This window comes from Branchiostoma belcheri, unplaced genomic scaffold (assembly GCF_001625305.1).
Source record: "Branchiostoma belcheri isolate BF01 breed outbred unplaced genomic scaffold, Haploidv18h27 scaffold54, whole genome shotgun sequence".
NCBI lineage: Eukaryota > Metazoa > Chordata > Leptocardii > Amphioxiformes > Branchiostomatidae > Branchiostoma > Branchiostoma belcheri.
In genome coordinates this window covers 1,681,867-1,695,973 of record NW_017804176.1, presented here as the reverse complement: position 1 = coordinate 1,695,973, position 14,107 = coordinate 1,681,867, and the positions used below count along the sequence as shown (strand labels likewise).

Below are 14,107 nucleotides of genomic sequence, written 5' to 3'. Positions count from 1 at the left end.
GTATTTGCGGAGAGGATGTAGGACTCGGGAGCTATAATAGGTTTGGTAACCAGGCTACAATGTAGGACTCGGGAGCTATAATAGGTTTGGTAACCAGGCTATGCGTAATTACCCTAATTATCCCTGCCAGGTTTGGGAGCGGCAGGAAGGCAATCGGCGCGACCCCTCCCCCCACGGCGGCGCCGGAAGACAACAGCTCATCGGAAAGTGACGTGTCGAGCGAGGATGACCTGACGTCATCGGCCACTCCCATCAGCCCCCTGTCCTCCAGCTCTACACACGTCTCCTTCAAGGTCAGTGTTATACAGTCATGTAACTACATACAACTCCTAATGTTGTCCCAAGCCATGACAGAACACTAACATTGTCTTAGAAAAGATGCCCTAAATGTTATGGGCAAGAGTAACGTCAGTTATGTATGTTTGTTTTTTCTTTGCCCGTACCAGGACTTGTTCCAAACCATGAAGGAGACGTATGGTGTTTCTATCAACAACATGGAGGCCATGGACAGGAAGGACCTGGCCGTGTACAGGAGGTATATGATATGTTACTTTCCTGGGCCCTTTTCCCTTTTACTGTCTTAAATTAAAAGTATCCTATAGTGTACAATGGTTGCAAAGTCTTCCTTAATAATAGACTTCATTACAGCCCTGCATGATTGTATGTTTACATGAACACCTCTTGCAATTATCTATTCGTTGTCCTTTGTACACCTTAGATAATTGTGTGCCATGTTATGAAGACATCAATTAATTTGCCTTTTATTCAATGTGTACAAATTGTGTGTTTTAAAAGAAGGCATCTTAGTAAGAAGTAAAATCCTTTTTTGTGCTTTCCCCCACAGATATGTAATGATTGGGCTGAATGCCTCCAAGCAGTTTACTGACCCAAAAGGAGTTCCACGGGCCAGGAAGGCCTTGACTGAGTTGTAAGTAGTCTTAAGAGCTTTATATGAAGACTTCTTTACATAAATGTGTAATTTTATTTGCTGTCCTGACTTGTGAGTCTATGGATCCATGTTAGAAGCAGTAGAAGAGTTACAAGATGTAGCATTTGTGTAAGCAACCCCTAGAAAAGACCATTCTAAACAAGACACTGAAAAGTTTTTCTCTCTCCCAGCTACCCCACCAGTGCGTTCAAGATAGACAGCTCCAGAGAAGTCATCCCTCCCACTGTGGACAAACGGTCCAAGAAAGTTTACGAGGACTACTTGGAACTGGGAAAGACGGGTCATACCAAACCCATCACAAGGGAGGACTTTGAAGTGTACAGGGGGTATGTCAGTAAAAAATACAAGTAAAACATAGGAAAGTTTTATCCAGCAGCTGTTGCAAACATGTATTTTTTTTATAAAAACAAAACTGTGAAATTGTAATAGTCTTGTTGTATATTTAACAGTACTAGCATAGTGTGTTTTAACACTTTAGAATATGTGCTTGAAGTCAATGTATGATATAGGTTAAGAGGAAATATGCTGTATACAATGTATGTGCAATAATATCTAAACAATGTATTGGAGATAGATAGTTGCAATATAGAATATTGTTGGAATCAGAAAAGGATTGAGAAGTATGACTCTCAAAAATGAGGAGGAGGCATTATATGCATTGTTAAATATAATGCAATGGTCTTGTTCAGATTTACTCAACAAAGTCAAAGGGAACATTTTAAGAAACAAAGTTAGGTAAGGAATATGTATCGAATACGATATCTTTGCAGTATGAATTAAAGGCAAATACAATTTCTTTGACTATGTCTCCTGTGTATATTCATGTTAAGAGCAGTGTATAGAAATGTCAAATAGACACTTCAATTGACAATTGCTACATGTTAGAGAATTAGAATGGTGGCTCGAATCAATTAGGAATGTATATCATGTCAAAGCACTACATTTACTGGTAGTCTTTGTAGTCACCATCCTGTTGGCAGTTTTGGCACACGTAGCATTAACATTACAACTGTACTGTAACATGCTTTTGTACTAATATCATTACAGTAACTATAGTTTTATCAGATAGTTGAACCAATAAGGTCAACGGATTTAAACCACTGATGTCGGAACCTTGTGCTTTGGCATGGGACCTTGCATCTTTCATAGCAAAGACAGCGGCCACAAAGTTTCTTAGCATGCTACAGTCAAGACATCTGTAATCTGTATGCAAATTGATGCGGTGTTATGATTTTTCTGCCTTCTAGGAAAGTGCATTACTTCACTATTTCCTCAACAATACGAAAATGGATGTTTTCGTACGTAGTTGGAAGACGAAAATGATTCTTGGATTTTCACGTGCTAACGCCTGCATTGGCATGACATACGACGATTTCGCTTTCTTGACCATGACTCTGGTGCAGTCATCTGTGCCCGTCAGCTAGCTCACGTACTCCCACAGTTCACAGGCTACCTGCCGCAGCACCTCGCCGTTCACGATGTCCAAGTACTGCCGGTAGAGCCGACAGATCCGGCCGCTGCCGTCCCTGTACCCATGCGGCGTGTTGCCGTCCTGACACGCCACCAGCTCAACCTCGTCCGCCGCCTCCCACCTGCAGGGATCGTGGTCGATGTGGTTCACCAGAACCGTCTCGCCTGCTACTATGTCGAGGTAGGTTGAATCTGGCCTTGTCAGCAAGCGTGGAGTTAAAAATGTGCCAGGCTCCAGATAGTTTGTTCTCCTCGGCCTGATTCTTCTCTCCCACCTTGAAGAACAAGCAGCGTCACTGTGTTTGTCAGTTTTCCTCTTGGATGACTTTCGAAGACCATTGGAGTCAGCAGCATCGATATCGTGAAGTGAGGTATCCGCCCATTCTGTTTGGGACCGAAGAGCATCCCGAATGACAGCCCAACCCTGCTGACTTTCAGTTTCACTCACGTTGATAGTGCTGCCAACCTCGCCGTTTTGCACACGAGCGTCTCTCCCTGATGCCTTTTGCTTCTTTTTTCTCTGTGGTGTCGGCCGAGAAGCAGCGTCAACGTGAGACTCTTGGGGTGTTACACGCGAGTTTCGAGAAGTCCCTCTCCTGGTCCGTGTGTCTGATCTGCAGGTGGCACAAGGAACAGAGCGGCCACGTCTCTGCCTGCCGTCGGCAAGACTGACTGCCTCACCAACCTTCCTCTTCCTTTTAGACTTTGATTGAGAACACTCCGCAAAATCTCCCATTGAAACGTTATCATTGGCTTTTGCTGAAACAGCAATGTTCCTTCGGCGATTGTTCAGTCTTTCGTGTGATGAAGTCTCGCCATTCCGCGAATTGTTATAGCTTTCTTTAACATTTTGTTTCTTTCCTTGGCAGTGCAGTGAAGAGACAACGCTGGCTAGCTTTAACTTCGGTTGTTTACCGTGCCTTGTATCATCAACGGCATTCAGTGAATGGGTGACCTGTTTGGTACGTTTACCAGGTGGTGGATCGGCTCCAGGCGGGACGATCCGATTCCTCTTCAGACTTACGCCGGCGCCCCCACTGACGCCATCCTCACTTGCGTTAACAGAATCCGCCAAATCATTCTTCCTCTTTCTAGGTAGCTTCAACCTAGGATCTCCGTCAGCTTTCTTCTCAACTGCCCTCTTTTGGGGCTCTGTAGCTTCGACACCTCTGTCTTGAAGAGTGACCGGCTTGGATCTTATGTTGGACCGACTCACTGCACCAGGGTCAACTTGAGACAAGTTATGGCTGTCTTCAGAACACGATGCATCGTTTTCTTCAATATCTCTATCTCTGTTCTTTGCCCCGGCAACAGCCGCCTTAAAAGCTGTGGTTGGACCATCGATATCGCTAACCTCATTAGCCCCAACCGCCAAACAGTCAATTGGTATGCTACAGCTAGCGCATGTTGGAACAAGTGTCGCTGAGGGGAGGGAGAGTAAAATTGATATTGTGGTGTGATGTGGCGTCAGAATATTGGAATACTTCCTACGACTAGTACTGAAGGAATTATAAACATAATAACCAAACTAACAATACAATTTTGAAGAGAGCAACAACTAAGCTTTCAGACTTGGAGGCTAAAGTATTCTATGTATGTTTCCTTTGATCAAATTTTGTTGGCGCTTGGCCTCAACTTCATGAGTCAATTGTAGGTGATCATCATAAAATGACAAATGCACTCACTGTGACACTGGTGTCTTTCCACATCCTTCATTTGGAGAGAAGACGCTCTAACTGTCTGATCCTCAGGCATGGCACACAGGAGGCTCCTTTGGTCTTCGTCATGGCCTAATTTCTCTCTCAGCGTGCCCATCTTTACAGGTGTGTCTTAAAGAACCCGTACGCCTCAGCGCTGTAACTTGATATCAGAACCCTTTCACGGGTCATGGAATAAACCCTACCCCTGACGAGCTCATTGTGACGTCATCGGGGGACTGACTGGGTGGTATTGTGGAATGTGGAGCGTCGTTTCTGCGTCAGAACTATGCCATTCTTTAAAGTGTCGTGCAAAAATACGTCAGCGGAAGCGTTACCATCATTCTGACCTACTGCATATTTATTTGCTGGTAGTTTGGTTGTATTCATAGTCACGAGCAGGTTTGTGTGACAATATTTTTGATGCCGAATAGAAAATGTACCAGTGGCTTCGCCTTGGCCTGTGTATGATATGTTCAGCACCAAGGACAGGCCTGTGGTGGGTTGTATTGTGTGCGGATGGTTATGTGTATCATAAAGAACAAGATTGGTTTCTACTTAAGAAAGCCATGAGTATCACGAGTTTGATATTACAGCCTTTGATAGGAACATTGAGTCTTAGCAAGGGATGTTTTCAGAAATGTAGTTTTTTTTTGGTCTATATATAACACCTGTGTCCATAATATCACCAGGGTCCATAATATCGCCACCTTGAGAAATAGTGTGCTTAAAGATATTTTTACTGCAACATACTTTTGGTATGCACTCCTTTACACATCAAATGTACATACCTAGGGTATGTTGCAGTAAAAATATCTTTAAGCACACTATTTCTCAAGGTGGCGATATTATGGACCCTGGTGATATTATGGACACAGATGTTAGATGCTAGGAAGAAACATTACACATTATGCAGTGCGTACTATGCAGTTGTAGAAATAGCTTTGTTATCCGTTATTTTGGCTGGTTTGGCGTACATGTACTCATACAACATATGTTGACCGTGTTTAGCGTCTGGTACACTTCCACATTTGTTCAAGTTTGTTTGCTTCTGACGTTACAGGGGGGTGTTCTAGAACGGAGTTGTACGTAGTAATCATGACTGGACGATATCCATCACCATATAGAAAGAAGTGTTCCTGTAGTTTTTATGTTCACATGTAAGCAGCCAACTGAAAGATCGTTGATAATTTAGATTTTTATTCGCATTTAGACCTGTGTTTTTATTTTGTGATATGTACTATATGTAAGTTACACATAATATCTCTGAGGTATTTCATAGAAAAATAACTGATTTGTGTTTCTTCTAACACTCGACAAAGAATCCACACCAGGCATTGGGTTGTGCAGTGCTACAAGAGTGGCTTTATTAGGAGTAAAAGCAGTACATCAAAATTTTCAATCTGCTACATACATACACGGCCTTTTATGATTTCAATATCACAAGAAATACTTTGGGCAAGCAATCAGCAAAGCAAAAATGTTCACAGAAATACGCAATATATGATCAACAATATTTGCTTCTTGCAAAATAAACATTAGTCTGAGATTTCTTGTTTTTTTTTCTACGAAAGAAGAATAAATTATACAAACAAGCAATACTCTGCCACCCAAACAGGTACAAGTCTCACTAGAACCTGGGTTTTCTGGACTACTGTAATATGTATCACTACATGCTGATCTATTAAACTCTAAACATTTCCATCATTCATTTTGCCCCCCTTGTCTCTCTGAGAAAAATAAATTCCCTTCTAATACGGTGTGACACACACATTCAACAGTTTAAAACAGCTTAGGTTATTCTCATGTCACATGACACAGGAGAGCCATGTTATTTGGTAATTCATTGTTAGGAGCATCATTTTGTTTATAATGTATCTCCTCTATGGTATGTACGGTAAAACCGTCCTACATTTGTCCTGAAGTCGTCTAAATCACAAATGCGATAATTTTTCAAACTGTGTGTGTTAAGTCTAGACATGCTACAAAATAAGTTCATTCTCATCTATAAAGGTTTTTAGTTTCAGGTTTTTTTAATTCATTATAATTCTTGAAATTCTTTAATTCGGCTAATGTAAAGGGAAAATTCAAGACGCTTAAGCTCTTAAAACGTATAGATTTATATAGAAGATGTGACCACAGACTAGAAAGTGCAACTTGCAAAGCAAATTAATATATATTGCATAATGCATAATGTTAACCTTCGCATATGGTCTGCTCTATTAATACTTACTCAAACACACACACACACACACACACACACACACACACACACTCACTCACACACACACACATACACACCTTCGGTAAACATAAAAACAAACAGGAGTTAATGTGTCAGGAACTCACAAATGACCAGGTTCAGTCCAGGTCAGGTCTTGACTTCATGTCGGTACTTCGCGCGAGCTTTGTTCACGTTAGAACAGACATTCACTCGCCTGCAGCATCTGTAGTGGAAAATAAACGTAACAATTTTCACCATCAACTTTCCATCTGCTTCCCACTAACATTTTCTTTCGAGTGACAGTTTTATATTCGTGGTATACTACCGCCCTACTGGCGATTTTCTCCATTACTGTGAACACCAAAATCAACAGTGTTTGTGAAATAAATTCTGTCTTAAAACTTCAACGGTGATTTTCTTTATTACATGAATTTATTACACGAATGAGAATCATTTGCTTTTTCAACGTTTAAGCTTTTTTTTCTATTCAAAACAGCCTCAGCTTCTAGTCTTGCAATATACGAACCTGATGCTGTAACTTGGCAGATGAAGTATTTTCTGTTGGAACAGTGCACATCATTCCACCTGTAAATATAACCTTTGTTGTAAGTACGGTATTCGGCGCAGTCTTCCTGATCACGCACACTGCCCGGGAAATATCCGTCATTGGGCTCGCCCTCTCCCCACCCGTTGTAGCCGGTCCCCAGTGCGGTGCCGTCCATCCATTCCCACTGGCCCTCATGATGTCGCTGACTTAGGCCGAACCAGAACCGGCTGGGTCTTTCTGGTTGCTGATCGCCGATCGACGAGCGGAGATTCCCGCTTGATGCCTTCACGAGGGAGACGAGGAAAGCGTCGATGCCGGAGACACGGGGCATGGCGAGGTCGCCTCCGTCAGCACGGCAGGCGGCAGCCGAGTCGTGGAAGGTCTTGCGTGAAAAGAACACTTTGTAGCAGAGTTGGCGATATTTCTGATAACCGTGGGGGCAGGTCGCTAGAAAACAGAATAAAGGATAACTTTATTGCACAACAATTGAACAGGGTATGGAATCTACTAGTACATATTAACTACACTTTCATAAGGCTAACCTAACTAATACAAGGTAAATTCATATTGTTTTTCTTTCTATACAATGCATCATTTATCATTTCTATTTCCCTATCTTGTTATCAACATTCAATTAAAGTCATTCTACAAACATGGAAGATGCCCCCCCCCCCAAAAAAAGTCGCACTGTAATAGAATATTCCAGAATTATGAATCAGCTACACATTGATACGTCCTTCTACATTTACAAGTGATTACACAATTTAAAGAAAAAACATCAAGAAAGATTACTTCTCAGCGAATAATACAAAGTATAATATTGTATGGGGCAGACAATTTTACTTTGTTTTTCTTTACTATGTACATTGTGCCGACAGTGTGTCTTTATTACATGAAGCTTGAATGAAAGCAAAATTGGAACTAGAAAGGCCGACATTTGCTTGGGAGCAAATACAGCATATTTCAGTCCATAATAGTAGATGAATTAATGATCTTAGGCACATAAAATTGAATGTGTGGGTCATTGCGCACGACTTATGTGCAACGTGACCTCAGGTAACCTGCAATGTTCGATGTGTTCGAGCAGTGTTCGATGGCCAACAGCAGATGGAACGGACCGTTCTATAGGTCGAACGTGGAACGGGTATAGCACTTTTGGCCCTTTTTTGGCTGAAAATAGCCATTAAAGTCCCCCAAATGAGTAATTTAGAAGAAGTGTATGCCAAATATGTGACTGCTATTCTGTAGACACACGTTCAAGGTACCCTTATACCGAATTTCAGATCATTTGGTGGTAATACCAGGGCTCAGGATCCAAAAATCCATTTTTTGTCGAAAAATGCCCCAAAAAACATTCATAAAAAATTTTTCAAAGGCATGTATCAAAAAAATGAAAAAAACGCCTGGGGGCATTGGGCCACTCTACCTCCACGCCAAATTCCAAGTCATTTGGCTGACAAATGACAGAGTTGAATCCCTTTGACTGTTTGGCAGGAGAAGAAGCAGAAACATGAGAGAACACAATATATTTCATCCATACCATATGGTATGGACTGAAATATAACTAGAAAGGCCGACATTTGCTTGGGAGCAAATACAGCATATTTCAGTCCATCTCCCTCCCACGCAAAAGTGGACTATTCCAAACTTATGTGTTCACTTAGAGGGCAACAATAGACACAGTTACAAATGTGGTGATTGATGCAGTCTTACGTGGTGGAACAGCTGCACGCAGATCCTTGACACTCGTCTCTATCTTCCCCAGGCGCTGAGCAAGCACATCATGCATCTTGCGGTAGTTCTCCTGCAGCCCAGTAGGTTTGGATTCAGTCATTACGGCTTCTTCGTGTTCCTTGACTCTGCCTGACAGGCCCTTTATGTCTTTCATTGCCTATAGTTCATGGTTATGCTTTTCAGCTTTATTCTGGCAATAAATTGTTGTCTACTACTAGTAGTGTGCAAACTACCAAATTCAAATTGCCGTGTGTGGGTTATGGGTAATGATTTGATCACTAATATACCTAAGCATGTGTACAATACCACCTCATGTATTTGTAATTATGTTTTCCTCTTCTTCTCCAAACCAATAAGGTCAATGACCTGAATCAGACGTCTGTCACCATGGTAACTGGTGTTGGGTTACATCATTATAGCAGGAGGGATTTATACTCCTGACTCACCATATATATTAATGTGTTTGAGTAAGAATTAACAGAGCAGAGCCTCAGCAGACCAAATGCGAAGGTAAACATTATGCATTTGCTCTGCAAATGTTACCTTTCTAGTTTGTAATGTTTTTATTTACCTGTTGCAGCTCACTTGTCATTTTAGCATTGGTCATTTGAGTCATCGCCTGTAGCTGGCTGATTGACAGGTTCAGATCTGACATGTCCATATCTGTATGAAGTCAAAACAAGTCAACGCCATGACATTCATTGGAGTCAGTGGAGCATTTCGCAAATCTGGTTAAGCTTATCAAAAGGTATCTCTAAATCCCAGACAACCATTCCAAAAGCATAAAAGCAGGGAAGGGGAATGTCCATGTACTACATGTACTAAAATAATGATGCCGTGCAACACGTATTGATATGGCGGCGAAGCATATGAATATTTTGATCAGAAACGAATACCATGTCTACTTCATAACTGAAAATTTGAAAACTCATCGAGTCCAACGAGATAATGTATCATGTGTACTCACGCAACTTGTCAGTGGTCATCCCCGTCTTTTGTTCTTGCTGTTTGACCGACAGTTGTAGGTCTGACACTGTCATCGCTGTATGACGATAGAACGACAACGTGTTGTTTAGAAGACAAGCTGTCACCACTTTACTTGGCCTACATGCTGTCACCACTATACTTCGCCTATATGTTCACTTAGAGGGCTTTAATCTCATAAATCAACATCAGACAGTTACATGTTAAAACAGCACAGCACTCACCCAGAAAGATAACAGCCCCGAGCAGACAGCAGTTCAGCACCAGGGACAGCACGGAGATGGTCTTCTTCACGGCGCTGGTCCAGACTCGGGACTGACCGGGGTTTCTCATGCCGACCCCTGGGATGTAGCCTGTGGCGGCATCATCGGTAGAGGGTTCTGTAGATATGACATATCCGGTATCGGCCTTGTGAGTAGTTTCAGTAGACTCAGAGTGTGCAAAGTGTATCGTTATTATTTTTATGGGGCTTTCCGTGGGATACGACGTACACAACTGCTGACGCGCGCCATCTACAAAATATGGCTAGAACGATAACTATATTGCAACATGTTCAGACCTCTAGTCATCATGCATGAACAAACGGTTGAAGTTTAGCTTTCCTATTCTTCTGTATTCAATCAGGGATTTCTATTCTTGCAGTATCTGTTTGTTGCCCTGTCCTATTTAAGAGATGTTTTGAAGTGAAAGCAATTTCTTTGTGGCCCTATTAACAGAGAAAAACATTGAAATTATCGTAACATTCAGCCCGTGTCGCCTATATAACTGGAGTAAACACTTGACTGTCGGTGCTAGAAAAAAATCAGTAGAAATAATGTTACTCTCAGTTTCTGATTCAGAGTTATGTCATATTATAATACGATCACAGGTGGTGTTCAGAAATTCTTAGGCCTGCCAGACTGTCCTGATAACTCTGTAGTAAGTTCGTACCTTCAACGTTGTTCTGGCCAGGGGCACTCTTATCGGCCGGGATCCTCGATGGAGAGACCGTGCAGGCCTCCTGGTAGATGTTTTCGTCCATTGCGAACAGCTCTCCTCTATCCACGCGTTCGCACACCCGGCTTGTTTACTCACGAGTGTGAAACCTCACTCTTCCAATCCGAACAAATCTTTTCACGTTTCTCTGTTCTTTTATATGACGCGCAGTAATAGTCTGGCTGCGATTCTATCTATACATAATACAAGTTATTTATTCTCTCTGTGCATTTACCAAGGGTCGCCCAGCTCAGTGATTGACACTGCTTAAGCTTTGTTTTGCTTTGGCTAATTCATGAGAATGAGTCAGACGTACAAAATATGTTTACAGCGTTGAAAACAAATTTTATTTAACCATGCTGTTAAGAACTGCTGTTGTAGGTATCATTTTAGATATTTAGCCAATACACCACACCTGAAGTACCTCATATGCTTCAGTAAATAAAGTTTCATGTATGATTAAAAATAGAGTTGAAAATTAGTGCATACATTTGTTTAAATGACAGGGACACCAGTCTTGTTGGTGTGTCATTCAGCACCAGGGACAGGGACACCAGTCTTGTTGGTGTGTTATTCAGCACCAGGGACAGGGACACCAGTCTTGTTTGTGTGTCATTCAGCACCAGGGACACCAGTCTTGTTGGTGTGTCATTCAGCACCAAGGACACCAGTCTTGTTGGTGTGTCATTCAGCACCAAGGACACCAGTCTTGTTGGTGTGTTATTCAGCACCAAGGACAGGGATACCAGTCTAATTGGTATGTCATTCAGCACCAGGGACAGGGACACCAGTCTTAATGGTGTGTTATTCAGCACCAGGGACAGGGACACCAGTCTTGTTGGTGTGTTATTCAGCACCAAGGACAGGGACACCAGTCTTGTTGGTGTGTTATTCAGCACCAAAGATGGGGACACCAGTCTTGTTGGTGTGTCATTCAGTACCAAGGACAGGGATACCAGTCTTGTTGGTGTGTCATTCAGTACCAGGGACAGGGATACCAGTCTTGTTGGGGTGTCATTCAGCACCAGGGACACCAGTCTTGTTGGGGTGTCATTCAGCACCAGGGACACCGGTCTTGTTGGTGTGTCATTCAGCACCAAGGACAGGGATACCAGTTTTGTTGGTGTGTTATTCAGCACCAAGGACAGGGATACCAGTCTTGTTGGTGTGTCATTCAGTACCAGGGACAGGGACACCAGTCTTGTTGGTGTGTTATTCAGCACCAGGGACAGGGACACCAGTCTTATGAAGACAATAAGGGGATTCAAAACTACACCTGAGCCAAAATACATGTCAACATGAAAACATTTGTTGTATTTTAGCCCAGCTAAAATTCCAGGTACAAAGATGTATACAGCATTTTACATTGATATGTACACATGTTAATGTCTTCCACAACCACTATGTTTGTCTGTGTACTGCACATGAAAATAGTAGGAAAATAGTAGTTTGACCAATGAGAGTGACTCATTCAATGTATAAAAATTTACATAGCCTTACACATATACATTAATATGTACAAAAGTTACTGTATTGCCACATCCACAATGTATATTACACATGATTAGCACACAATAGACTGGTTACAAAACATCACTGTAGTGTGTGTTTGTGTTGGTTGACTGACTAATACTACTTATATACCGATACTTGGCAAATAGTAGTTTGACCAATGAGAGTGGCTCATTCAATGTATAAAATGTACAAAGCATTACACATACATATGTATATATTTGATATGTACAAAAGTTTTTGCCACATCCACTACATTTGTAAATTACACATGATATAGACATGGTTTACTGGTAATGAAACACTTTAACAATGCAGTGTGTGTATGTGTTGTGGACTGACTAATACTAGACTGGTAGTAGGCAAATAGTGGTATGACCAATGAGAGTGGCTGCATGTGCATATTTGCATTTTTTATTATTTTGTTTTGATGGAGGTGGTGGAGCCATAGGATTGGTCTATAGAGACTTCATCTTAGGTAGTGACATAAAGGGAAAGAAAAAATGAAGAAAAGATTTATTAGGAAATTAAATGCAACCAGATCCCCAAATGTATATTTTTTGCCTGAAATTGGCCAATAAAACCAAATAAAACAAGTTTTAAAGGTACCTGTTCCAAGAAAATGAAACAAAAACAATGTCTGGGGGTATATACCCACTCTACCTCCATGCCAAATTTCAGGTCATATGGCTGAAAAAAGTTGAATCCATTTTAAGAAATGGCAGGAGAAGAAGAAGAGGCCATCATGAAACAATACCCCCAAAATGTTTTAAAACTCTTAAAGAATGAGAAGAGATGCTACATGAAAATGTTCAGTCACACAAATGGTGCATGAGGCAAACCCAGTTCAGTCGGAGAGGGCCACACAGTACATCTCCACTTCAGCCAGGGTGGTTCCAGATTGGTACAAGACCTCCCCACACAGACAGCACAGACACAAGGCCCTGCAGACTAGCCCTACCTCCCCACTGCTGACAAGCGGACATGACTGTGGGGTCCGGGGAGGATGGGACCCCATTCCCGACGTCAACTCCCCGGACTACAGAGTCATGTCCGCCAGATGGTGCAGTAGGAGGAGGTAGAGGTAGTAAGCAGGGCCGAGTGTTGACTGTCTGTGGGGTTGACCCTGCCCGCCCCTTCCCCACCCAGCTGCAGTGTAGAGTACTGTCAGGTCCGGTTAACTGGAGCAGGTTTGCCATGAGGACACTGTCAATCAGTGCCAAATTTTACACTTTCATGTGACATTTCTGACTAGTTTTAGGACTGAAATTGCTGTTGTAGTGAAGTTAGTTTAAAAAAATAAAAGATGTTTCAGTTTCACCAACAAAGACCATATTATATAGAAGTTAAATCTACTTAGGAATATTGACTTTGGCAAAACTTGAAGTGAAAACATTGCAAATTGAACAGAGTAGAAATTGTCAAAAGGCAAATGTGTTATCTTACTAATAAAATGTAGTTTGACAAAATTCAATCTTTAGAGACTTTTGATCACAGAGTGTGTCATAATGGAGTGAATTATGTCACATAGATGTTGGATTTGATCTGCTATGGATAACTTTAGGTGGACTGGTAGAAATGGATTTTTACTGTACATAATATCCACACAATACGAAGTTCTGTGCCAGTACATCATGACACATTTTCATGAGCTCTTGCATGCCTTATACATCACAGTTTTTTGACCAGACAACTGATAAACCTTTTCAAAATCTTTGGAAAAAACTTACAAAAGAAATGTGCACTATTGAATTGCGTCTGCTTTTCTTCATTTGCAGGTTGTTACTATGTTAGACGTTATTTTACCTCTGTACAATGACGACAGGTTCCATAGTGTGTTAACTTGTGTATGTGAGAAAGTGTGCGTGCGTGTGTGTGTTGCATGTTTGGCCTCCCATGAAGCATGGGCTGAATCTTCAGGGAGACCAAAACATGCGTGTAAAGGGCGTGTGCATGTGTGCGTGAGTGCATGACATGTTCGGCTACCTGGCCAGGTCAGGGCAAACTGGAGACAG

General features: G+C 41.8%; 2 protein-coding genes across 2 annotated transcripts in view; one reads left to right on the top strand and one right to left on the bottom strand.

Moving 5' to 3' along the window:
* Positions 1 to 1,750, top strand: part of LOC109481177 (polyphosphoinositide phosphatase-like) — a 23,526-nt gene extending 21,776 nt beyond the window's left edge. Inside the window, exons 20-23 of the mRNA XM_019783681.1 lie at positions 131 to 293; positions 447 to 535; positions 845 to 928; positions 1,120 to 1,750. Coding sequence (XP_019639240.1) covers positions 131 to 293; positions 447 to 535; positions 845 to 928; positions 1,120 to 1,300 — 517 coding nt within the window. The 3' untranslated portion in view covers positions 1,301 to 1,750. The remainder of the gene's footprint in view (positions 1 to 130; positions 294 to 446; positions 536 to 844; positions 929 to 1,119) is intronic.
* Positions 1,751 to 6,546: 4,796 nt separating this feature from the next.
* Positions 6,547 to 10,626, bottom strand: LOC109481081 (C-type lectin domain family 4 member M-like). The gene is made up of 7 exons (XM_019783552.1): positions 10,536 to 10,626; positions 9,830 to 9,985; positions 9,589 to 9,663; positions 9,193 to 9,284; positions 8,601 to 8,778; positions 6,954 to 7,334; positions 6,547 to 6,563 (listed from the first exon to the last, which is right to left on the bottom strand). Exons 1-7 carry the CDS (start codon positions 10,624 to 10,626, stop codon positions 6,547 to 6,549), a joined length of 990 nt encoding a protein of 329 aa, XP_019639111.1.
* Positions 10,627 to 14,107: the final 3,481 nt, after the last annotated feature.

Excerpts from the sequence above, each read along its gene's own strand:
- LOC109481081 (XM_019783552.1), bottom strand. The coding sequence starts at position 10,626 with ATGGACGAAAACATCTACCAGGAGGCCTGCACGGTCTCTCCATCGAGG. Across the intron at positions 9,285-9,588 it reads GATGACCACTGACAAGTTGC|ATATGGACATGTCAGATCTG; the intron begins GTGAGTACACAT and ends GACTTCATACAG. Across the intron at positions 8,779-9,192 it reads TGACAAGTGAGCTGCAACAG|GCAATGAAAGACATAAAGGG; the intron begins GTAAATAAAAAC and ends CATGAACTATAG.